This window comes from Enhydra lutris, unplaced genomic scaffold (assembly GCF_002288905.1).
Source record: "Enhydra lutris kenyoni isolate GAN:26980312 unplaced genomic scaffold, ASM228890v2 scaffoldscaffold12, whole genome shotgun sequence".
NCBI lineage: Eukaryota > Metazoa > Chordata > Mammalia > Carnivora > Mustelidae > Enhydra > Enhydra lutris.
The window spans coordinates 50,974,462-50,998,160 of NW_019154096.1; the positions used below are offsets into that span (position 1 = coordinate 50,974,462).

At 53.2% G+C, this 23,699-nt stretch overlaps 1 protein-coding gene across 1 annotated transcript in view; it reads right to left on the reverse strand.

The window, feature by feature from the left end:
• The window catches only part of LOC111145236 (pyridine nucleotide-disulphide oxidoreductase domain 2), a 27,361-nt gene extending 4,925 nt beyond the window's left edge, over positions 1-22,436 (reverse strand). Inside the window, exons 1-12 of the mRNA XM_022500008.1 lie at positions 22,310-22,436; positions 17,961-17,980; positions 15,591-15,684; positions 15,429-15,502; positions 9,922-10,077; positions 7,527-7,680; positions 5,694-5,755; positions 5,500-5,597; positions 3,343-3,484; positions 2,799-2,933; positions 1,429-1,501; positions 1,023-1,179 (exon numbers count right to left, since the gene is read on the reverse strand). Of these exons, the coding sequence (XP_022355716.1) occupies positions 1,023-1,179; positions 1,429-1,501; positions 2,799-2,933; positions 3,343-3,484; positions 5,500-5,597; positions 5,694-5,755; positions 7,527-7,680; positions 9,922-10,077; positions 15,429-15,502; positions 15,591-15,684; positions 17,961-17,980; positions 22,310-22,436 (1,292 nt within the window). The remainder of the gene's footprint in view (positions 1-1,022; positions 1,180-1,428; positions 1,502-2,798; positions 2,934-3,342; positions 3,485-5,499; positions 5,598-5,693; positions 5,756-7,526; positions 7,681-9,921; positions 10,078-15,428; positions 15,503-15,590; positions 15,685-17,960; positions 17,981-22,309) is intronic.
• Between the last annotated feature and the right edge of the window lie 1,263 nt (positions 22,437-23,699).

Consider the following 23,699-nt stretch of genomic DNA (forward strand, 5'->3'; position numbering starts at 1 on the left):
TCCTGCCCCAGGGCATTTGCACATGACTTGCCCTCTGTCTGAATGTTTTTCCTCAGATATAATTTATAAGACCTTTGTGCAAATATTTCCTTTGGGTCTCAGCTCAAACGCCATGCTGTCAGAGATGCCTTTCTTTCCTGACGTCCTTATGAAGACTAACGAACCATCTGCTCCTCTGACCTATTTTTCGCCATACTATCAATGCGTGTTTGATTGTCTTGCCTTCCACCATAGGTCAGTGAACCTAGGGCAGAGGCCATGTGGACTTTGCTTGCTGCTCTGTGCTCAGGTCCCTGGACTAAGCCTGGCAGAGTAGAGGCTTGGAATATTTATGAATGAACAGGGCTCAATCCTCTTTATGTCATGCTATAAATATTTGCGTGCCTGCCCTAAGGTAAGTTTTGTGCCTTCCTGCCCCTGCCTGATCCCTGACTCCCCTAACCCACACTCAATATGGAGTCCCACAGAGAACGGGTTTCAACAAGCTTTGGCAGACAATTGATAGTATGGAAAGGTACTTGCTCTTATAATATCCCTGCCTGTTCCCAGGATGGAGATACAACTGGGGTGGGAGGTAGGAAATGCTTTTACAAGTTTTGCATGAAGGCCGCTTATCGGTGACAAGAAAATACGGAGCAGGGGGATCGGAGGAGTATGTGCCCTCTGATGGGCTGCCGAGTCAGAGAGACCCCTTCTCTCCCAGTAAGCATTTTCTCCAATTCTCCCCAAATGCCAGTGCTCTTCTCTCTGCCATCCTTTGCCCCTTCTCCTAATCTGTGGCACTTGGCCTCCCCATGTCCTTCTCTTTACTCCCCACCTGCCCTGGCCCATGGATTTATCGCCTGGGATGAACTTCCTATCCGTAGAACTTAAGTATGGATTTAGGTAGATCTAAGACACTGACTGTTAAGCCCCACGAAGAAGAGGCAACCCTCACTTGGGTCTAGATAGTCACCCTCCCTTCCCCAGCCCATGTGTGTAGGAATGCCGCAGGGGGGGCACAAAGCCCAGGGCCCACTCACCTGTGGGAAGGCAGGCCATCCACAGCATCTTGGAAGGCCTGGTGGAGGAGGAGTGTGTCTTCACAGTTCAGGTGGATGGAGCACTGGTGATGGGGCCGTGGCTGGCCTCTGGGAGCATTGGGGGCCGCCAGGAAGTCAGGCAGCCTGTCGACAGCCACTGAGGGACCAAAGAGGAGGGTGAGGGCCCAAAGGCCTATGTCCTTGGCCTCCCGGATCCTCCTTCTCTACCCATCACCCTGCTCACCCAAGTGGTGGATTGGAAAAAAAATAAAAATTATGGGGGTGGAGGGGAGGGGGCTGGTCAGGAAATAGAGATGATGATGTAAGTCAGTTTTTCCCAAACTGGGAGATTTCTCACTCAGATAATGTCAAAAAAAGACAGTTCTGCAATCTGTGTGCCTCTTACCGTTGATCTTGGTAACAGGTGACTTGGTGTCCAGCTGGGAGATCCTCTCCACGAACTCCTTAGGAAGCCATTCCTGGAAGAAGGTTCCATGGAAAGGCCTGGGGATAGCTGAGACCCCCAGGGGGTTTGCTGCCTTCCTTTGGTGAGAATGGTCCCTCAACCTCCACTGCCAGAAATTCCTTCCATCGTTCAGAGCTCAGCCAAAGCCCCTCCTCTGTGAAGCTCCCCTGCATCCCCCCCCCCGCCCCCCCCAGCTTATCACTGACCACTTCTTCCTTTGACCTCCCACAGCAAATGCAAATGGCGCACACCAACTCCTACTTTGGACATGGCCAGACGGCCGAAGACCCCCTTTCTCCTCTCGTCTGTAAGCTCTTGGAAGTCTTGATTATCTCAGAATTATCTTGACGAGATGCTTTTGAACTGATGTTTGTTTAATTTTCCTAGTGGAATCACTCAGAAAACCTGGTGTCTTGTGTCCTCAGCTAGTCCCAAGAATGGTTGGGAGCTCCATACTCATAGACATATTATCATATGTTTCAGGGACAGGGAAGGCGCGATCGGTTGCAAAAATTGCCCCCAGTCCTCACCCCTCGCCATATCCACACAACTTTGTAACATCTTCCCACTGTGACTCTGGGCTTGGGACGAGGTGACCATGAGCCAGTAAAAGGCAAACAATCCTGAAAACCACCTGCATGAGTGACTTTGCTCACTTTTGGCTTCTGCCAGACCCCGACAACCTGCCTGGACTTATCATCCTGGGGAGTGAAAGACACGTAGAGCAGAGCTGGTCAACCTGGTTATTCCAGCAGAAATTGTCTTGGGCTAGCGCCAGCCAGCCAACCTGGGAACAGGAGTGAGGCCAGCCAAGACCAGCAGGCCCCACCAGCTGACCCACAGCTGATGGAATTTACAAAGGAAGCCCAGATCAGCCGAACTCAGCCAAGGTCAACTGAATTCTCCCATTCTGCGTGCCAAGGCAGGACTTCTTATTAAACGTCCAGAAGCTGTGCAGTGGTTTCATGCAGCACTGATAGGGCCAGACAACCGACACAGAAGGAACCAGAGTTCGTGAGAGCAGTGAGTCAGGGGAGTAGGATAACTCCGGATTAAAAGTCAGACCTGAGTTCTAAATCTGGTTCTGCTAATTGCCAGCTGCATGCCTAGGTCACCTCCTCCCCCTGGACCTTTCTCCCCACATCTGAGGCTTCTTCCCTGTTTGCTACCTGACTATTAGGTCAGGGGGAGAAGGACTGGCTTCCCCCAGCGCAGAGAGACCGGGCGCTTGCAATCCCAGCCTCACTCAGTCCTGGCGCCCTTGACCAACACCCCGTGCAGATGTCTTGCCTCCAGCCCCCAGGCCTCACCTGCGGCGTCAGCTTCAAGAAGGTGGCCTGCGGGGAAGCATTGGACAGCACCACTCGGCTCCTCACCTCCGAGCCGTCCTGCAGCACGACTCCTTGGGCGCGCCCTTCATTGCTCACCAGCACTTTCGCCACTGTCTAGAACCCACCAGAGCGAGGCCCCAGAATCCCCCCAGGAAGGAAGATACAGGTTGGATCTTGGGGGGATTTCCGCTGTCTGTGCTGCTCCGGGTGCTCCCAGCTTCCCTACCTGAACCCACCCCGCGGGGCTCTGCGGCAAAGCGCGGAAGCCTCAGCCCACCCACGCCAACGCAGAGGCTCAGCTCTAATGGGGATTAGGGGCCCGGGGCATTCAAAGGGAGGTGGTCAGAAGAACTGGGACCTGATTGACAGCTGCTCAGCCAAGAACAGGTTGCATAAACTCAGCCCCTTGATTCCAAAGCTCCACTTTGTGCATGGGTAAAATGAGGAAACTTCCGAATTTGGGATTTTGTTCTATGCTGGGATCCCTACAGATAATCAGGATAAGGGGTGGGCAGGGATTCACCTTTTCAGTGAAGACGCTTGCTCCGTGTGCCGTGGCTGAGCTCATGATGGCTTCCGAGAGGGCACCCATGCCACCCTGGACATAGCCCCAGGCCCCCTGCACCCCCTCCAGGCTCCCCATCACATGATGTAGCAGCACATACCTGAGGACAGACCACTGGGTCAGTGGTTGGAGGTGCAGTTTAACTCCCCAGAGCTCTAGGTGCAAACAGTCCTTTCCTTCTGGTACCTTTAGCCTCTCCCTCCCCCCATGCTGCCTTTCTCATCAGCCTTTAAATGGGCTCTAGGCTCCTGTAAGGCCTGTTGCCTCACGCCCTATATCCTCTCCCCATGCAAACGCATCTACGGGCAGAGCCATAGCCCCAACCACGCGGCGGTGATCCCACACCCGCAGCCCTAACTCTCTCCTGAGCGCCGGCTACCCCAGATATCTCCACCTGAGTGGGTTTTTGTTTTTTTTTCCACAGGCAGCCGCAACCCATCTCTTTCCCCATCCCCCAACCTGTTTTTCCTTCATTCTCCCCATCCTGTGATGGCAGCTTCCATTTCCCACAGGAAGCTGGGGGCCAGTCGTGACTTGCACCTATGCCTCACTCCCTCCATGCAGTCAGGCACCATCAACCTGCCTCCCAGAGAATGTTCCGGTTCCTGCCCCCTGAGGCCTCCTCTCTGGCCCAGGTCTCTCCTCCCTTCCTTCAACTCCCACAGTGATGTCCTCCTGGTTGGACCACCTTCTCCCACTCTTTATTCCCTGCCTACCTGGAGCCCCATCACAAAACCTAGGCGAGTCCTGTCACTTCTCTCCTGGGATGCCTTCGCCGACTCAGCATTGCCCTCAGTGGCATGGCCAATCTCTGGCTCCAGCCTCATCCCTCCCCAAACCCGTCCCTTGCAGTCTGCACTCCTGCCAAAGCAAACGTCCACATGGTCCCGGCTCAGCCCCCAGTGCTTGCATGGACTGGTCTGGCCACCTTGAAGCCCCTTCCTCCCTCATGTCTGTCCCGAGAGTCTCAGATTAAATATCTCTTCCTCACGGAGGCCTTCTCTGACGCTGGACGGCATTGCTTCCCTGCTCCACCCCCTTCCCAACCCTCACAGAACTCCACTATCATCACTCGCCCTGTGTCTACCCCTCCTGTGAGGATCTCAGTGCCCTCCACGCCCTGGCCCTGCACTTGGCACGGGTAAGGGCTCCATCAGTATTCACTGGAAGGAATAATGAGGAAACAAATTACTTAAAGGCGCATTTCACACACTGGGCAGTAGCTTTGCCTCCAGGAGAGCCACAGAAAAGAGGCCAGGAGGCCCCAATAGAAAATCCAAATTGGAGGGTGGATCATAGAGTTGGCCAAGGTGGGGCCGCCACTGCCAACCCCCTTTTCCATGGCCCTGGGGAATTTGGAGCTGGCTTAGTGTGTGCTGAGAAACCACTTCCAAGGGTGGTTCTTGTCCTTTGAGAGAAAAGCCACATTGACAGCTTCTAGCTGCATCTTCTGATGTACTGGAAATGGCCCAACACTTGGCAGCATCCTCTATCCTAACACGTGCTTGCGCACATACCCTCCGCTCCTGCTCCTGCAAGGGGCTCCTTAAGTCACACCACAGGTACAGGCTTCACTGGGTCTTGCTGCCCCCTCTTGGCTCCGCTGTCAACACCCCCCCAAAAAAGGGAATGCAGCACCCCACCCTGATGAAGGTGTCTGTGGGTGTGTGTTCTGGAACCCAGGGACAGGATCTGTGGCGGAGAGAAAGGCAGTGGAACTTTGTGGGAGGAGAAGGGATAGAAAGAGGAGAGAGAAAGAGAAGACGGGGTAGAAGGGAGAGAGAAAAAGAAGGAGGAAGAGGAGAGGGAGAAAGAGCTGTTCATGTTGGGCTCCCACAGTGGGAGAGAGGCTTTTCCCGCTGCAGCAGGAGAGAGAAGTGGCTATGAAGGAAGATTCTAGAGGGCAAGCTGCAAATCAGCTCTGCCACCACCAGCTGTGTGACCTGGGGCAAGACCTGTCCCTTCTCTGAACCATGGCTCCCAGGTGTTGCTTTGAGGATTCCATGAGCGCTTGGCTTCGTGCCCGGTTCACTGGGGGAGCAACAGCTATTAGCACCCTTGTTGAGAGAGTCACTTTGTGCCTGCTGCAGCCCATGTCCCCTGTCCCGCACTCACCCACTCCCTGGAGTGTGGGGACTTGTCATGGCTCCGATCACAGCATCTGTGGCCAGAGTGGCTTTTAGGGGCTCAGACTCAAACCACTGATCCAGCACCTGGGACAGCAAAATGTCAAGGAGAAGGGCAGAGGGGCCTCAGGGGGAGCGTCTCCCTCCCTGTGAGGTCCAGCCTGAGGCTGGGGAGCCCCTTACCTTTGTAATTGGAGCTGTGAGGACCTGGTAATACTGGGGCAGCTGGGCTCCCAGCACGCGACCTAAAAGAGAAGACCCATAAAACAGAAATCGAGACAGGCAAGAAGGAGTCCTTCCCATCTACGATATCTCTGTTCCTATTTCTTTATCTGCAAAATGGGAGTGATATTTCATATCCCCAAGGGCTACTGTAAGGAATAAATGACATATGTACAGTGTTTGCAAGTTCACGGGCATGAATACATTTTAGTGCTTGGAGTTATTTTTCAAAAGTGTTAACTTGTACCTTAGTCCCTTACTTTGAACTCCGTAAGGCCCGCCCCTGGGAGGTTGCCTGCTTGGCGGGTCCACTGCTCAGAAGCTGATTCACACCAGCTCAGGGACTAACTGTAAGTTAGGCCCCCAGGGCAGGGATCGTGATCTCTAACAATTTCAGCCCCAGTGCCTGGCTTAACGTCTGGCACTAGAATTTGCTTAATAAATTTCATCGCATGAAGCTCTTTGGACAGGTCTTCTGAAAGGCAATGTCGACTTTTATGTTTCATGATAGATTCTACTGGCTCGGATCCTTCCCATATCCACACACTTTTTCCTGCAGCTCCACAGTGCCTCCAGCTGCAGCTGGGCTGATCTGCCCTGCTCCTTGACTCTGGGCTCACCCACGTGATTTACTTGGGCCAATGGGATGTTTGCAAATGGGATGCAAACAGATGCTTGAAACTGGCCTGCACCTGCACCCTTAACCTCTATGCTTCTGCCATTGATGTCAGACGGCCAGGCATGGACCAACTGGCTGCTTCCAGGAAGAGGGTGGGAAGCCCCTGGAGTACAGGTAGGGTGGCTGATGTGCCCCAGCCATAAACCCACAGGTGAGACCAGCCCAGACCAGACTGTGTGGACACGTGAGAAATAGATGCTTATTTTTATGTGCTACTTGAGTTTTGTAGCTGTTACATAGCAATTTTGTATGAGCTAACTCATTCAGGGCTTTTCCAGAATGCAGGAGCTAACCTGGCCTTCATATCCTGGAGGAGTGGTAGAAAACAGCAGCATGCTTGGTGAAACGTCCCTTCTCATACCCGTGGCAGACATCACTAAATTCATCACAGAATTTCTTCTTGCTGAGCCCGGCATCCTTTGTGTATGGGGACATCCCTTCAAACTCCCTTGGCCCCTGTCTCTCATTCTAGTTAAGACTGCGGTGACAAGCTCCATGCAGGCTTTAAGTCAGCCTCACACCGTCAAACCCGACAGCATCTCACCTCAGATCTATAGGATGCGTCTCTTCATCTCGTCCCGAGGGGGGTCTCTGGCACCATGACTGGACACCCAGGGGAGCCCACTTGGCACCCATGGGTGCACTGCCCAGAAGTTAATGCTCCAGGTGGGAGTTAAGCCCCATGGAGCAATCTGGGACCAGTGGGGGAGTGAACCTGTTGGACCAATGTGTCCCCTTATCTCTTGGGAATGGTCCTGAGGTGCCCTTCGTGAGGCTACGTGGGTGGTCCCCCTAAGAGTTAGCACCTGTCGCCTGTTGGTGGTGGCCACAGCAGCAGCAGCAGCCCCCGTGATGGACTCTTCCTCCTTCCACACCCGCCCTTCCCCTTGGGGTCCCCTTCCGGATGAACCGTGTGCACACCAGCCTCCGTCTCGGGCTTTCTATCTCGGGCAGCGAGGCTAGTACCCGCTCGGCACAGTGCTCCAGGCAGCCCCTATCCACTGCCGGTAGTGGGCAGGCGCCTAAAGGTTCAAGCTCATGTACAATCATCCAGAAAATGGGCTCAACTCCCCGAAGGTCACTCATTAGACCTGATGCCTGCACCTTGGACTCACCTGCCTGCAGCAGGGGCTTGAGCGTGGAGAGTGCCTGGAGCCTTTGCAGCAGGGAACCCCTCTGGAAGGCCTCCATGTCCACGGGGGCTGCGTCCAGCAGAGGTTCAATGGCTAATGCCAAGCGATTCATGAACGCCTCATATTTGGGAAAGGCCTGGAACAGAGAGCTCTGAGTCAAGGCTGCATTGCTTAGCATCCCACAGGGACACTGCCCCCACACTCCGGCCTCCATCCCACCCCCACATGGCCTGCGGCTCCTAGCCGAGCCTCCGTGGCTCCTCAGGCCTCACGCCCAGCCTTGGCTCAGTTGGGCCGTGGTAAATTACTCCCAGTTCCAGGCCTGCGAGCTGATGTCAGCACTGGGGGAGGCCAGAGAGATCCCGAGCACACGAGCCACCAGGGTGCTGGGAGGGACAAGGGGTTGTGCTGGCTGAGACCAGCCGTCAGCCACAGAAAACTGGCAAGTGTCCTAGCCTGTGGGCTCCATGATAAACCAGAAAACCGCTGTAAGGATTCTTCTCTCTGTCCTGTCTTTCCGTATATTGCTGGTGAGAGTAAGATCTCTTCCCCTGTATAGCAGCACAATGACTGTTCTTTCCTGGTCTGCAAATCTCCTCTGTTCTCTTGACATATGCAGAAATAGAAGCTTACACCCCTTCACCCCACAAACCCCAATAATAGAATCCATTTCTTTTCTCCTCCTTCCTTCCTTCCTTCTTTGTTCCTTTTTTTTTCTCCTTCCCTCCCTCCCTTCTTCCTTCCTCCCTCCTTGCTTCCTTCTTCCTTCCTTCCTTCCTTCCTTCCTTCCAAATCCATTTCAATAGTGTGGTTAGGACATACCCCGTTCCTTCACTGGGTGGGCGACAGGAGCAGGGAAGGATGCCTGTGCCCTGGGGGCCCTAACTTGATCCTCAGACCCCAGCTTTCAATTTTTCATTCCTCTACACTCATGAATACATCCATGGAATTTTAATTAGTTTGCAGAAAGAAAAGCTCTGCACTGAAGTACATTTGAGAAGTGTTGGTACAAATGATCTTAAATAGCCTTCTCTACAGCACGCCCTCAATGGGACAATGCGAGAAGACAAAGCCAGAAATGTTTCCTTACTTTCCACAATGGGATGTGGCCCCTGCCTCCTCCTCCTGTGGGCACTAGCATGCCAGGCCACAGCCACTGTCCTCTAGGCCCAGCGACGTGGCCTTGTCTTCTGCTCCTCTCTAGGGCACCTGAGATGGTCAGTGTTTGGAGGAGGGGCTGGAGGCTCTGGTCCCTGAACCACTGCACAGAAAAGAAGCACTTTAAGAAAGCAAGCCCCCCAGGTGATTCGGATCATCACTGACTTAGGAGAGATACTGAGTGTCGGTGGTTCTCTTGGTTTTACCCAATACTAGAGTACAAAAAGCAACACAGGTGGATTGTGTTAATCTAGGTCTTCTTCTGGAAAAGTCCTCAGTGAGACAGGAGTTCATGCTATGCCGTCAGGTGGTACCTAGGCTTGCTACCAATATATGTCCCTTCAAAGAATCCAAATCTGCAAAACCAGGCACATCAGGCCTCTAACATTATTCCATGGTTCACATACGTGAAGCTACCCAACAAGTTCCTTATGATGCACTCCCAGGAAGAAAGTGTGCATTCTCCTTCAGACGTATGTCTGCCTTCCAGCAGACCTGCGCGCCATCCTGGACAATTTCTTGCCTTGGGCTTCCAGGGGAGTGATGCCAAATCCAATGAATATTTATTATACCTCTCTTGTCCTAAATACCTGATCCAGTTCATTCCATCCTTAATTGTCTCTGATCCTCCCTTCATCCTTCTTTTTGGCTTTCATAGGCTTTAACACTGATAAGCACCTGCAGTTCTTTCCAAAGGCAGGCGAGATGGAAAGCACGTGCAGTATAAGTACATACCAGTTGATTCCCTTTTGAAATTCAGCTGGCAGAGACCACCTGAACAGTGGCCTCATACTGAACACACACAGGTTTGAGGTTGTCCAGTGTCCACTGGTCTTTTTTTCTTTTTTTAAAGATTTTATTTGATAGAAAGTGAGCATGAGTGGACAGGGAGGGGTAGAGGGAGAAGCAGGCTCCCTGCTCAGGACCCTGGGATCATGACCTGAGATGAAGGAAGACGGTTAACCCACTGAGCCACCCAGGTGTCCCCAGTGCCCGCTGGTCGTAATCAGTGTTCTCCATCCCCTCCTCTTTGAAAAATCTGAGATCAGAGGCTGCCACAGACTGGAGCCCTCTGAGGGCAGGAGAGATGGCCTGTTCAAGCCCTCATGGTCTTTGGACAACATGCTCTAGGATGACTCCAACCAGGCCCAATTCCTTTCAAGAGCCACCTACAGGCTGGCGAGGGAGGAGGAGATCCGTCGCTGGTCCCTTTCCCTACCTGGGCATCTTTCCGTGAGAACTGGGCAATCTGCTTCTGGTTTTCCGCCATGTCCATGCCCAAAAGAAGGGACCTGGGCACCTTGCTCCCCAAGCCCTCTTCCAGCATTGGGGTGAAGGAGTAGGGGTCTCGAAGATGAACCTTCAGCCCGTGTTTCTGCAGAACACACACAGCATAGCAACAGTTGAAGGGGTCTGTGTCCTCTGCCCTTGACCCTTCTCTGATTGTTTGCAGCCATTTGGGTACCTGAGTACAGTTCCCCAAGGCAGATGCTGCTGCTTCTTATTTTTTAATGCAAGTATACAAAAGTGCTCTCGCCCAGGCATCCTTGTGGCAGGCCACGTCACACCCCACCACACCACGCCATACCACACCGCACTGAACCCCGCCATGCCATATCGTAGCATACCATGCTACCCTGTGCCAGTGACTGTCCTGGGGTTTACAACGATCACCTCACAATGACTAAGTTAATGGTCCTCATTGCACAAATAAAACAACAGAGGCTCAGAGCAAAGAGGGAAGTTGGCCAAGGTCACCTTGGGAGGTGGGTCTAGGTTTCAAAACCACATCTCTGTGACTCCAAAGCTTTGTCTCTCAGGACTGGTCTATAACTACCCCCATTTCAGAAATAAATAATTAAAATGTAGAAAGACACAAGAAAGTAATGGTTATGTGAAAATCCATACTTATAAGGTAGATAAATTATTCACATCCAAAAATTTTATTTACTTTGCAGACTCATTTACTCCAGGGTCACTTTAAAGGGAAGTTCCCTCGAAGTATTTAAAATATGATTTGATTTACAAATATTTGACTGGCAAACAGAACTTTCCAAGAGCACAGCTACTTTTTTGATGGAGTATAGATAATACAAAAGGGACCTGCGCTATCCCCACAAATAAGACTTACTCTTCCCACCAGAGACGACTTTTTTCTGAAACCACTCTATTGAGGGATGGTCAGCATACTGAAAGCTGTAGTCTTTAACGTGTTTAACCTGGTGAATCTGGCATCTAGAGACTTCTTTCCCAGACACGTGGCCAGCTCCCTCTCCCAGGGACTGCTATCACCCTAGAGGCAAGACCTCCCTTACACACCCCTCACTTCTGGTCCCCTCAGCCTGCTTTGTCTCTGAAACACTCACTGCCACCTGGCTAACCGCATACTTAGTTTCCCCGTGTCTCCCCCACCCCGCCCCGCCCCTGGTAGACTGGAAGCTCTGTGGGCTCAGGGGCATAGTCCCTTTGCTCAGGGCTCTATCCCCAGCCCCTGAGGTACTGCAATTAGCATGTATTCTGTTGATTGAATAAATGAATGCCATGTTTCAGACAGGGGACCTGTCCAGAAGCAGAAACAAGAGCTGTGAGGAGAAATTCTAGAAAATACAAAGAACCCAAAAGCCCTCTACAACAATTACAACTGACGTTTACCTAAGCCGGAGATATCCCAGATGGCGGGATCGCCACAGATGGAGCACACTGTGGAGGTGAATCCAAACGTTGGTAGGGGTTTGGGCTGGGAGACCTCCAGGGTCCTTCCTCACTCCACTTTGGGGAAATGTCTCTGATCCAAGCTGGAGGAAGTTCCAGCTTGGTTTTGCTCTCTCGACTTAGTAAACTTTCTCACCCAGGAAGCATCCTTAGTTTCTCCTTTTCCTTCCCCTTCATCCCATCCATCACCACGTCTCACTGGCCCAGTCTCTCCGGAAGTTGCGTGCTTCTCTCCGTCTCCACCACCCCTCAGCCCAAGCCGCCATCCTGCAGACCCCTGCAGCTGCTGCCTCGCCCGTCTCCTTGAGACCACAGCGGCTTCCACCACATTCCACAGCACCCAACAGGTGGACTGACCTTTCGTGAAGTTACAAACCCCATCTCTCCTCTTCCTCTGCCCACAGCACTCAGGATAAATTGCAGTCCCTCCCTCACAGCCTACAAGGCCCTATCTCAGCTGGTCCCGGTCCCTCTCTCCCACCATCTGCCGCCCCATCCCTTGTCTGCTTTCTTCCACCGTGGGCCTGTCCATCTCTACCTCCCTCTGATTGGAACACCTTCCGCTCAGGTGACCACAAGGCCGGTAACTCCTTAGCGTTTGCGTATCAGCTCAAATGTCACCTCCTCAGGAAAGCTGTCTTGGTCGGGCAGTCCCGGCTGGACCTCTGGTTCCTCACTATCATATTGTCTTGTTTTCCTTTCTTCGGGTACTACTTCCTCTACCTGAAGTCCTCTTACTAAGGGCAGAAGCCTTGCACCCTCCCTCACCACAGTATCCCCAAGGGCTTCTGCCAGCGAGGGACTCAGGGCAGGGCCCTAGAAGCATTTACTGAATGAACGAATCAATAACCCACCCCAAATAAGGGACCCAAGACTGGCTTCCAGTATAACTAATTGAATATGAGCAATTTTTTCATCTGATCCCAGGACTTTCTCATAAATTGGACCTTTGTCATTATTTTTTAAGATTTTATTTATTTATTTGACAGAGAGAGATCACAAGTAGGCAGAGAGAGAGAGGAAGGGAAGCAGGCTCCCTGCTGAGCAGAGAGCCCAATGTGGGGCTCAATCCCAGGGTCCTGGGATCATGACCTGAGCCAAAGGCAAAGGCTTTAACCCACTGAGCCACCCAGGCGCCCCGACCTTTGTCATTCTTGATGGTTTTAGCTATGTGGTGTCAGAATAAGAAGAGAGTTGTTAAATCCCCATTAGCTTTGCTTAGATCATGTAGTTTTCCTCTTATAAGAACAGAACCCTTCTTCTGATTCCCCCAGGAGCATTCTCAGCCGGGTGGAAATTGCTAGGAAGGGGCAAGGTATATTTGAGGGACCAGAGGTAAGAGAGATCCAAAAGCTGTGGTCCCCAGCCCCACCACAGTCCTGCAGAATCAGCTCTTGGGTCAGGATCCCATCAGTTTTCCAGGTTGTTCCGAGAGACCTGAAAGTTGGAGGGCCCTGACTTAGGTTTCCGGGAGTAAGGCAGGAGCACAGTGATCTGGCTGAGACCCAGAAGATCAATAGTGAAGGGAAGGGAAGACAAGGGGTTGCCACTTGAATGAAGTCCAGGCTGGCCCAGGGAGAGCTGGACAAGGTGGCTGCTTGCTGACGTGGGAGGGAAGACCCCACCAGGGCGGAACTCCACCCTCCCAGCCTAGAGCCCACTACTTACTGTGGGGCCATTTTTAAAGCAAACCTGTTATCTAGTGGACAGAACCAGGAGGTGATCCAATCTGATGCTCTTGGTGACAGCTGTGGAAACTCAGACCAAGAAGACAGGCCCCATGGAGGCCCCATGTGGGTGGGGGAAACCATCCTCTGGCTCAAGGGTGGCAAGAGAGGCAGTGGCACCAAAGCCAAGACTCACACTTCAGGTGAGGGCTTGGTCTAACTGGGGACAGGCCCCAGGGAGGCTGTCTTGTCTTTCTGGAACCTCAGGTTCTCAAATGTGACACAGGAGTCATAATGCTAGCTGACAATTTTGGGGTACAGAGCATGCCCCAGACAAACCTATTAACCGCCACAATAGCCTTATGAGGTGGGTACCCTTACCATCCTCATCTTGCTGACAAGGAAGACGAGGCACCATGTGGCAGCTAATAAAACCATCAGGGAGGAATTCAAGTTGGCCCATTAGGTCTCAGAGTCTGTGAGCTCAGGCCGGGCTGCGCGGGAAGCTCCCGTCTGTGACCTTGTCCACTGCAAACTGCAATGTGCTGGAAGGCGTGGGGCTGAGCAGGATGGCTCTAGGATGCCTGTGCCGGCACGTGGGAGCCCAAGAATGGGCAGTGGGAGGCAGCCGGGCCTGGTTCAAGCTCTCTGTCGTTTCCTAGCATGTGAACCTAACATCCCAGAACCTTAGTTCCCTCGTCATAGAATGGGACACTAACATTCCTGCCTCATAGGCGAAGACCAGTAGCTAGAGCCTTAGAGCTCATAGCCGGAGTTGTGCACTGCTGAAATAACTGTTCTTCACTGTTGTTTGGAAACAGAACATTCCCAGAGTTTAGCTGCCCTCCTAGAAATGCTGTCCAGCCTGTCAGTGTCCTGTTAGAGAAGGTGCTTCGTACTCCATGTGGAGTTAGTTCTGTGTATCACGAAGCAGGACTGTTTTCTCCCTTGATTTGAGCACCGTGCTCCTATTAATGCAGCCCAAGACAGGAAGTCAAAGCATATACTCAATTCAGTGGCGGGGGGGCAGGTTTCCTAGTTAAAGAAACCCTATGAAAGAAGCCATTTTCAAAGGAGTAAATTTTTTTTTTTTAATTTTGTTTATGTATTTGAGAGAGAGAGAGACAGTGAGCGAGAGAGAGAGAGAGGGAACACAGGAGCAGGGGCAGAGGAAGAGGAAGAAGCAGACTCCCCACTGAGCAGGGACCCCGACATGGGGCTCGATCCCAGGACCCTGGGATCATGACCTGAGCTGAAGGCAGATGCTTAACTGACTGAGCCACCCAGGCGCCCCTCAAGTGAGTAACTTATTTTTATAAAGAGAATACGCACATGAAAATTTCTATTCTGTGATCCTGAGTTTTCATAAGTTAGATTTTTCAAAAAGGAGGGTGTACCCACAGTCCCCACCCGCAGCCCCGTCTGCCACTGTGTGTGACTGGTGTGTTTGCAAGCCGTCTTCAGCTGTAGTCTGACATGGGCTGAAGACCGAGACCCTTTCCCTGGCCTTGGCTGGACGTCATCCAGTCTTGCCTGGCGGGTGGCTCGCTCACGCGCTCTCTCTCAATCTCTCTCTCAGTAGGCAACAGTGGCTGAATGTCTTAATAACTTCAAACTTTCAATTTAGAGCAAAGTTGCTGCTCAAATGCTCACAGCTTCTCACACGGATGACACACAGGACCCTTTTTCCCGAGTGGAGGTGACAGAGACATCCAGCGGGGAGAGGCTAAGTGGGCCCCAGGGATGTGGTCGCCCAGCTTCCAAAAGAGGCAGCGGGGGTGACAGGAATCTGAAAGGACAGGGCCAAGCTGCGCCAGCCTGTGGACCGAGGTTAAGCTGACTAGATGTCAGCAAGGGGCACTGAGCATTCTCGGGACTCCCTCAGAGGAGCCCGGGAGTCAGAGGAGGTGAAGGTCCCTGGGGGCCAGCTTCGGGCTCAAGCTGCCCACAGTGGTAACAGGACCTAAAGTTTAACGAGGGCAGAAATCGGGCTTTTGTCGGAGGCCCAGGGGTTCAGGCAGGTCATCAGCGAGGGCCAGGCGAGACGCCAGGCAGTGATGGGGCCCGGCAGAGCTGGAAACCCAGTCCCATGCAAGACACCAAGGCTCGTTCTTCAAAAGATGTCCATTTTTTTCTGTGAAATTTCCCATTTGTAAGACCCTGGGTAGGCTAGACAAAGCCCATCTGTGGGCCTGCACTGAGGAGAGCATGTGGGGCAGACAAACCCTCCGCTGGAAGAGACACCCCAGGTGCAGGGAACCATGTGTGCACAAAATAGGGAGGCTTCACCCAGGTAGGGCGGGAAGCTGGAACTGCCCCCCCATTTTTGGGCCCTGGGGGGCTGTACCTTCAGCTCCAGGTCAGTGTAAATCTGCGGCCTCAGCAGGCTGAGGAGGTAGGACGCTCGGGAGAACTTAAACCCTGAAACAGAATCCAGTGAAGACAGTCACCAGCAGTCACCAGCGGTCACCAGAGGTTCCCTCTGCTACCCCCACCTCTCAGGGCTCACCTGGGATGATCTCCTCTGTGACAGCTGCACCCCCGATCACAGGGTGTCTCTCGAAGACGGCTGTGTCCACCCCCAGTCTCTGCAGGTACGCCGCCTGAAGGGCACACAGGGCCCTCTTTTCATCCTGGGGACCAACCTGCTGGCTCAGGGGTCCCGCTATAGGGCCGGCCTGCTGGCCCTAGGCTCATGCTGTTCCTGCCTCTGGGAATGCCATTCCCTTGCTTCCTTCATAAATTCCCACTTGCCCAGATGTCTTGTGAGACGCGACGTGACTATTCCTGCCCCTCCGTGTCCCAGCGGTGACCTTCCCTCCTGCATGGCCTGGTTGTGTGAAGTCCTACTGCACCGTGCCCAGCCCTGCCCGGGCTGCCCAGCTTCCCCAGGTTGGGGCAAGCCTCATGCCTCCTCACAAGCACGGAGAGGCAGGAGCACCTGGGTGGCTCAGTTGGTTAAGCATCTGCCTTCGGTCATGACCACAGGGGCCTGGTATCCAGGCCCACACTGGGCGCCTGTTTCTCCCTCTCCCTCTGCCTGCTGCTCCCCCTGCTGGTGCTCATTCTCTCTGTCAAATAAACAAAATCTTTAAAAAGTAAATTAATAAAAGTTCACTGCCAGACACTGTTTAATCCAGCTCACAACCCTAGAGGTGGGCACTATGGTTCTCCCCATCTCACAGATGAGGAAATGGAGGCCCAAGGAGGTTGACAGCTTGCCTCAGGCTCGTGGAGCTCCTGAGGAGAGCTGTTGGGAATTGAACCCAGAGGGTCTGGACCGAGGACCTATACTCCTGACTCATCCCAGTGAGGAAGAAAGCAGAGCCGCCCTGGCACTGGGACACAGCCTGGCCCTCGAAGGTACGCCGTGTCCTTCTCACATTAGCCACGAACAGCCTCACAGAATGACGACACCTCGGACAAGCAGGTTCTGGGACCGCTGAAAATCAGGCAGAGCAAGACCACTTCACGATTCTGTCTGAGTACAAACAAGGGCTCTTAGTCACCCACAAAATACCTTACACCTCTTTCAGCCAGAATAAGTGGCTGCTACTTCCTTACCAGGCACCCTCTCCTCTTATTGGCCCCCCTCCCTGATAGGTAAGATTCATCGAAATGCCCAGTCACAGGGGTGCTCCCACTTTCTGACGGTATCCAATCTAGAGCAGACCCTGCATCCTCACACTGTCCTCCCAGTCATCCAACCTGAGCTCAAATCCTAGAACAGGCTCTTCCAATCCCTTCCTTCCTGAGCTGCCTCACGGCCCCCCTATCTCCCAGCCCCCACAGCCAATTACCCCCTGACTCCATGAACTGCAGGGCTGTGCTTGGGGGGCCCTGGGTCTTGGGCTGGGAGCACAGACACCAGCCTCCCCTGGGCTGAGTCCCCATCTGGGAGACCTTGGATGGCAGGTCCTTGAAGCATGTCCTCTGTTCGCTTCATAGCAACTCTGAGAGTGGGTGTTTTTTTCCCCATCCTACCGTGGCTCAGAGAGCCTGAACGACTTGCCTTGACCTTCACAGATAGAAAGTGGCAGAGCTGGAGGACGAACCTGTGTTTCTATTAGCATAGAATCCATGTTTTAAATTACTGATCGCTTGAGTTACATAATGCTCCCTGTAAAACGTTCACGTAAAACTAGTATGTCAGGGGAAGTGTTCAGATTGACCACCGGTCTCGTAGCCCGCCCTCCCCAACGTGCTGAGTTCCCCCTGTATCGATATCCTGAAGCAGCCGTTGCTTCGGGGAGATGCTCCAAGTTTGTCTTGTGAACACCCTCTAGCACACACAGCGGCCTCGGAGGGGTGCCGGGACCAGAGTTTGAGAAGCACAGCCTTAGGCTACCCCTGGCCTGGCTCAGCTTTGGTTGGAGGAGCCAGTGGTATCGGGAGCAGGGCCCTGCCTCTTCTCCTAGGCTGGCTTTCTTGCTTTCTCCGGGATGCACTTGGGGTCATGTAGCTGCTGGGCTTCAGCCTTGACCCAGCTGGGGAGCACGGGGGCTGCCCATAATCTGTAGCCAGAGGGCCCCACCTGGCCCCAGCATCCGAGGCTCTAACCTGTCTCCCCGGTTCTGCCAGTTACATACTTTCCCACCTTGTCATCATCTTGTTTCTGAAAGCCCCCTGACTCTCCCAAAGTCATGGTGGAAATGCACATACATTAAGGAAAGGAAAAGGAGCCCCTGCTAGCTTCCTTAACTACCACGGATACCCATTCGAAAGCCACTTGTGGGCGCCAGGGAGAGGAGACAAGCCGGCCTCCCTCCTCTCCCCGGCCGGCACCCTGCAGGCTTTCTCGGTGCCAGCTTCCTTGCGTCTGGCTAGCAGCCAAGTGTGTAGGAGCTAGGGAAGCGGGGTGCGGGGGGTAGGTACTCACAGCCACCAGCCCGTTGTGTCCTGCAACGAGACAAGGGGGAGGAGGAAAGCAGCAGTAGTCAGTGGGCAGATAGACACACTCCTTGGGGAATATGGTCACCCACCCCTGTCCCCATGCTCATGACGATTCTGGGGAGGGAGCAGGGAGTTGTACCTCCTGTACCTGGATGTGTTAACAGCATCTTGTTTGATGCCATAAGTCACCTGGTCTGTGGGGAGTCAGAAAACCCTGGCTCTTGCCCTAGCTTGAAAAAAGTCCTGTCACCCTGGCCTAGCCAGTGGCTCTAGGCTGGAGTGAGGGACAGGAGAAACCCACAGTCATCAGACAAAAGCTATCTCACAAAGCCTTGCGTTGCTGGGCTTCCGTCACTTGGGAACAAGCAGGTGATGGGTGGAGAGTGCGTCACAGTTTCCTTGGCTGCTACGCTGGGGCTGGACCCCCTCGCTGGAACAGAGTCCCCGTCCAGGAGCCATGCTGGGCGTGTGGACAGTGGCCACCAAACACAGCTGCTTCTGCCCAAGTGTGCTCCGCTCTAGTGCCCCAGAGGGCTTCAGGCACATGGCTTTGTCTTGTCAGTCACCAGTGTCCCCCGAATAAGAACAGTTCAAAGGAAGTCATTAAACACATGCGGCTTCAGCATGTGCTAAGGGAGCACCGGCTGACTAGGAGAATTTGTCTGTCTTCTATGTGTTTCTTTTCCAAAATCTTAGGAGGGCCACCCCTGGGTTGGGACCCCTGAACTTGACTTGAGGGCTCAGGTTGCACACTAGTGCCTCTCCTGCTCTGAGAAGCTTCAGGACATCCGAGAACTTGTGGGAACGAGGATTCAAAACCCTTCCCCAGAGTCTGCTGGGCAGGGACCGGGGATGGATTTCTCACAAGCCCGCGGGGTCATTCTGATGCAGGTGGTCTAGCGCGGCCCGGGGCTGGGAGTGTCTCCTCTTGCCTCACTCTCAGGGTAAATGTAGCTGCTTATGGGAAAGCCCTTGTAGGGCGGAGAGCAGGCCCGGGTTGTTTTCAGGTAATGGGGACGGGTCTCGTCTGCGACACTCGGCACGTGTTTCTCCTTGGTGACAGAAGGTCACTCTGAGTCTTCAAAGATGTCAGCAGAAGACTATGTCCTTGGAGCACCTGCCTGAACCCGGCGCTCACTCAAATCAAACGTTCAGCCATTAATTTGACAAACATCCATAAATAGGAGGCAGTGATGACCCACATGATGGATTTCTTCACGGCTGAGCTTTGTTTTACATTTTCCACACGGAGACACCCAGAATTTTAGAGGTCATTGAGCCAACTTCTCTTCCATTGAAGGAATGCTCCCTCTTTGAGCACAAGCCACAGGAAGAGCGTGTCTTACTCTGCGAGCTGGCCCCCACCCCACATACACATGTATCCACAGAAACAAAAGTTTCACGAACTCATATTAACTCACCACGTGATAAGCAGGTGATGATCTATTTGATTATATTTCCTTTAAAAGGGAATGGTTAATATGCTATTTTTATATATTTTTTAAAAGTTTTTTTTTCTTTTTTTAAATTTGATCTTATTTTTTCAGTGCTCCAAGACTCATTGTTTATGCACCACACCCAGGGCTCTGGTTTAGAAGCTTTGCTGGATGGACTCATGGGTTTGGAAAGCCCTGCTCTCAACTACATATATCAAATTAAAGGCCGACCATCCTGGGCTCAAGCTGGTTCCTATTTATAGGACGTGGCCCTCAGAGAGTCTTTCTGATGGGCCACGAGCTTCAGGCTTCTTGCAGTGTTGGGGCGAGAATAACCAGTAATATATGTAGAGCACCTGACCCTCAGCAGCCCCGCGATAAATGGTAGCTATTCGTCTCTTAAATAATGCTGATCATAAATCTTGGGAAATGAAGGCTTCCAGTCAACTGGGTCCAGTTCCATCATCCCACATGAGCCCACAAAGGCACAAACAGACCTTAAATGACAAAGGGCAAGATTCCAGCAGCCCAGGACCCTTGGCCCTCCACCACCCCATCCCCAGTCCTGCCTGAGCCCTCCTTGGGCTTCCGGTGATCTGTCCTTTCCTCCTGAGGGGGTCTGAAGCTGCAGGCTCTTACTATCTCCAGCCCGACTCAGGGATCCGCGGACAGCCAGGCACGTGGGTTCTCAAGTGTGACCTGCAGCCCCTGCACCCGACCCGCTCCAAATTTTGGCTGGATGCGCTGACTTTCCCTGAATCCTAATCACCAGGGACAGGGTCCAGAAACTGCATTTTAATAAGCTCCTTGGGTCATTCTTGGGCATATTTAGTCAAGGGACTAATCAGGGCTCATCTTCAAGGCCCCTGGATACTGGTGTGACCTCAGGGAGCAGAGCTAACCCTTCTCTCCGAAGATGCCACTCTGTTCCTCACTTGATCCCCAAATTCCCTTAATTAAACCAGGCTGCCCTGAATGCTTAGCAAAGGCAGAAACAACGTCAAGGAAAAACTCACACCTGAGGCTCACAGACGTGTGGGCCACTCAGGCCTCTCTGGTGACATGGAGTCAATCCTCCCTGCCAGGAGATATCTGGGTTGTGTTGTCACCAAGGGCAAGAAAGCAGGGGGTGGGGGGAACACCTTCCAGGTACGGAGCCCAGTCCAGTCACTGAAGGCTGGAGCTGGCTTTCCCTAGCTGGGATGTTTTTGATGGTCATCAAAGGCCACCGTTGTTAAAACTGAGATTATTATAAACTTACAGTGAAATACATTATATTGAAAACAAAGGTAATCAATACTCAAAACTTGTCACTTCCTCATCGTTTCTCCACAGTTTACAATTACCTTCGTTCTCATGGTTCTTTACCTCTGAGCGGCTGTGAGTGGCCGTGCCTCCCTCCCAGGGCCACACACAGCCCCTCACGGTGGCAACTTGCAAAAGGCCGTGGTGGGAGCCCTTGCACCAGGGAAGCCAGCCGACAGTCCACCTCGGGGCTGGGCGTTGTGACTCTGCTGGCCGATCCAAGCAAGAAAGTGACGGAGAAAACACGAACAATGCGGATGAAACCCGGTCATGTGCCTGTGGCTGCCGCTGTTCTGGGACGAACAGCACAGACCTCCAGAGAATGTTCTCCCAGTGCAGGAGAAAGGTCATCTGATGGAGCTAAGCCCCTCCCATTACTGGACGAGTGAAGTTCAGAAGGGACTGTTGCTTCCCGTTGGTTCTACTCTTTAAAGTCAGCGCAAATGGCAAGCCTTGTTCCTTTCCAAGCTGGCCGGATTCGTGGAGGGTAACCACAGGTTTGTTATGTTTAGCAAAAAGCACAGAAATTTGGTGAGAGCCAATTGGCTACCTGGAACTTAGAGTACTGTGTATCTTATTTGTGATTGTGTCTGCTCTACGTCTTTTATTTCAGTATTTATCATGAGCTTCCATATGTATGTTCGCAGACATTTTTCCCTGGAGGGGCCATTGGAATGTTCTCTGGCCGTGACCGCTCTCAGGGCACACATGAATGAAGGGCTGGCAGGACAGGACGCAGCTTTAAAATGGCGATGAGCATCTTCTTTCGATCCTGCCATTGTCTGTCTGTCTAAGCCCAGTGGGAGAGAATGCCAGAAGGTGACATTTGGGGCCTCCCGGGAGTGTGAGTGGAAGGCCCTGAGCAAAGACAACCTGGTCCAGGCCCTTTGGCCTCCCACAGTCACGGGGTGGAATCGGACACCCAGAGCCTGGGGATGAGCAAAGGCCAGCAGGACCCCACGTGCCCGAGGGTACGGGGACACCTGTGTCCAGGGGTGCACACCCGGGCTGCGCCGGCCAAGACAACAGGGGGTGTCACCCTCCCCAGACCTATGTGCTGGTAACTCTGCAACTCATTTCTACTTTTTCCTAACTCCTCTTTAAGGAATCTCCTAGTTTCCTCAGGGAATGGGTAGTCCTAGTGGGGAGGTGGTGGTAACCAGAACTCAGGGCACTCGGGGTGGCTGGATTTCATGGGTCTTTTATGCTAAGGCTCTTTGTTCCCAACCCTTGTGTACCTTCTGCTTTCCAAGAATGTGGTGGCAACTAGCTAATTTTGCAAGAGATACGTGGGAACTCTTGAGCTCACCTATTCCTCCTTGGTCATTCTAGAAGGGAAGACCCAAGCCTGGAGAGGGCAAGAAACTGCCCCGGACCACGGAGCAAGTTGATGGCAGAGCCAGCCCCACAACCTTAGTGCCTGCTCACAGACTAAGCAGACTTTCCACCACCACCCCTGCTCTGGCCAAATCCAGACCAGCTTGTGCCCAGAGCAGAGGGAAGTGTGGGGCATGGGAATGCCCCATCCCCCTGTCCCCAGGACTCTGAGCAGGGCTGCCCTCCCCGCCCCTCAGCTCGGGCACAGCCCTGTTACCTGCTCCTATCACCACGGCATCGTATTCAGGCTTCAGGCGTCCCTTGGCTCCCCAGTGAGCTCGCCTCCAAGCCGGGCAGGGAGGAGCACCCAAGGCCCTGCTGAGACCTGGGCCCCTTGCAGCCATTCCTGCCCAGCACAAGGCCAGAAATTTGCTTCCAGTCAGCTTTTGTGTGACTCAGGCAGGGGGAGGGCCAGAGCAAACCGGAGGAGAGGAGGAGCTGCTGTACTTGGCTTTGGGCCATGAGGACAGGCAGCTCACAGAGTCCACACGGGGCAGAGTCTCAGGAGGCCGCCAGTTCACTAGGCGTAAGTCGGGTCCCCTCCAGGCCACAGAGGACAGCCACTGTGCTGGTCGCTCTAGGGCTCCCACATGCGAGGCATTATGCTCATGGGGGCCCCAAAACTCCCATTTCAAGGATGAGGGCCACTGAGGCTCGGAGAAGGGAGAGGGGAGGTCAGGCAGCCTGTGAGCATGCTGGAGGGGCCCCCTTCTGCAGCTCTGTCCTGCCTCTTATCAGGAATTTTACTGTCGGGGGTGTGCAGGGAGCAAATCCCGAGGACATACTGGTCAGACGCTGTACTAGCTCCCCATCGTTCCACCAGCAGGACAGTGAGCGGCTCTATACCCCACAGGGTTGCCATGACTGGGGCCTCTGCAAAACTATGGGGTGGGGGGAGACACATCTGTCGCTGTGGCCCCCAGAGAGCTGCTCGTGCTCCCCCAGACCCTGAAGCACCTTGCACTCAAGAGGCCGTGGGAGATTGCAAGGTCTGGGGAACCTGGGGTACGCTGCCTTCTTTTGAAGGCCTAGACATCTCTCTTCTGACTTTTGGCACCTTTCCCATTTCCTCAGGATGCTCAAGGATTAAAGATCACATCTGCAAGTATCTTCAGCTACCACACTTTCTTGCCATCCTCCAGCCTGCCTTGAATTAGCAGCCCTTTTGTTTTCTACCCATTAGCTAGCAGGCCATTCCTCTTGTTGGAGGAAAAAAGCACCCAAGAGTTGAGTTTCTGTGGTGCCATGACATCTGTCCATGTTCTAGAAATCTGCCATTAGAAAGGCACCTTAACACTGGGAGAGTATGCAGAGAGTACCCGCGTCCGAGCGGGAGAGCCTTCCGCGGACCCTCCTACTGGGGACCGAGACACCCCGTGCACGCCAGGGTTGCACTGTGTGAATCTGTGCTAGAGTCTGAGGCAGGGTGTTCGCCCCGGTGTCACAGCATTGAAGAACTGGGGGGATTGGCTCAACTAGACATGTCAATATTATGCAGGTACTAAAAATTAAGGGACAATACTAGGTGACAGAATACTAGAGTACTAGAGTACTAGGTGACAGAAGCGGCAGTGGGCCTCTAGACTTACTCCCCCCCTCCTTTGTGC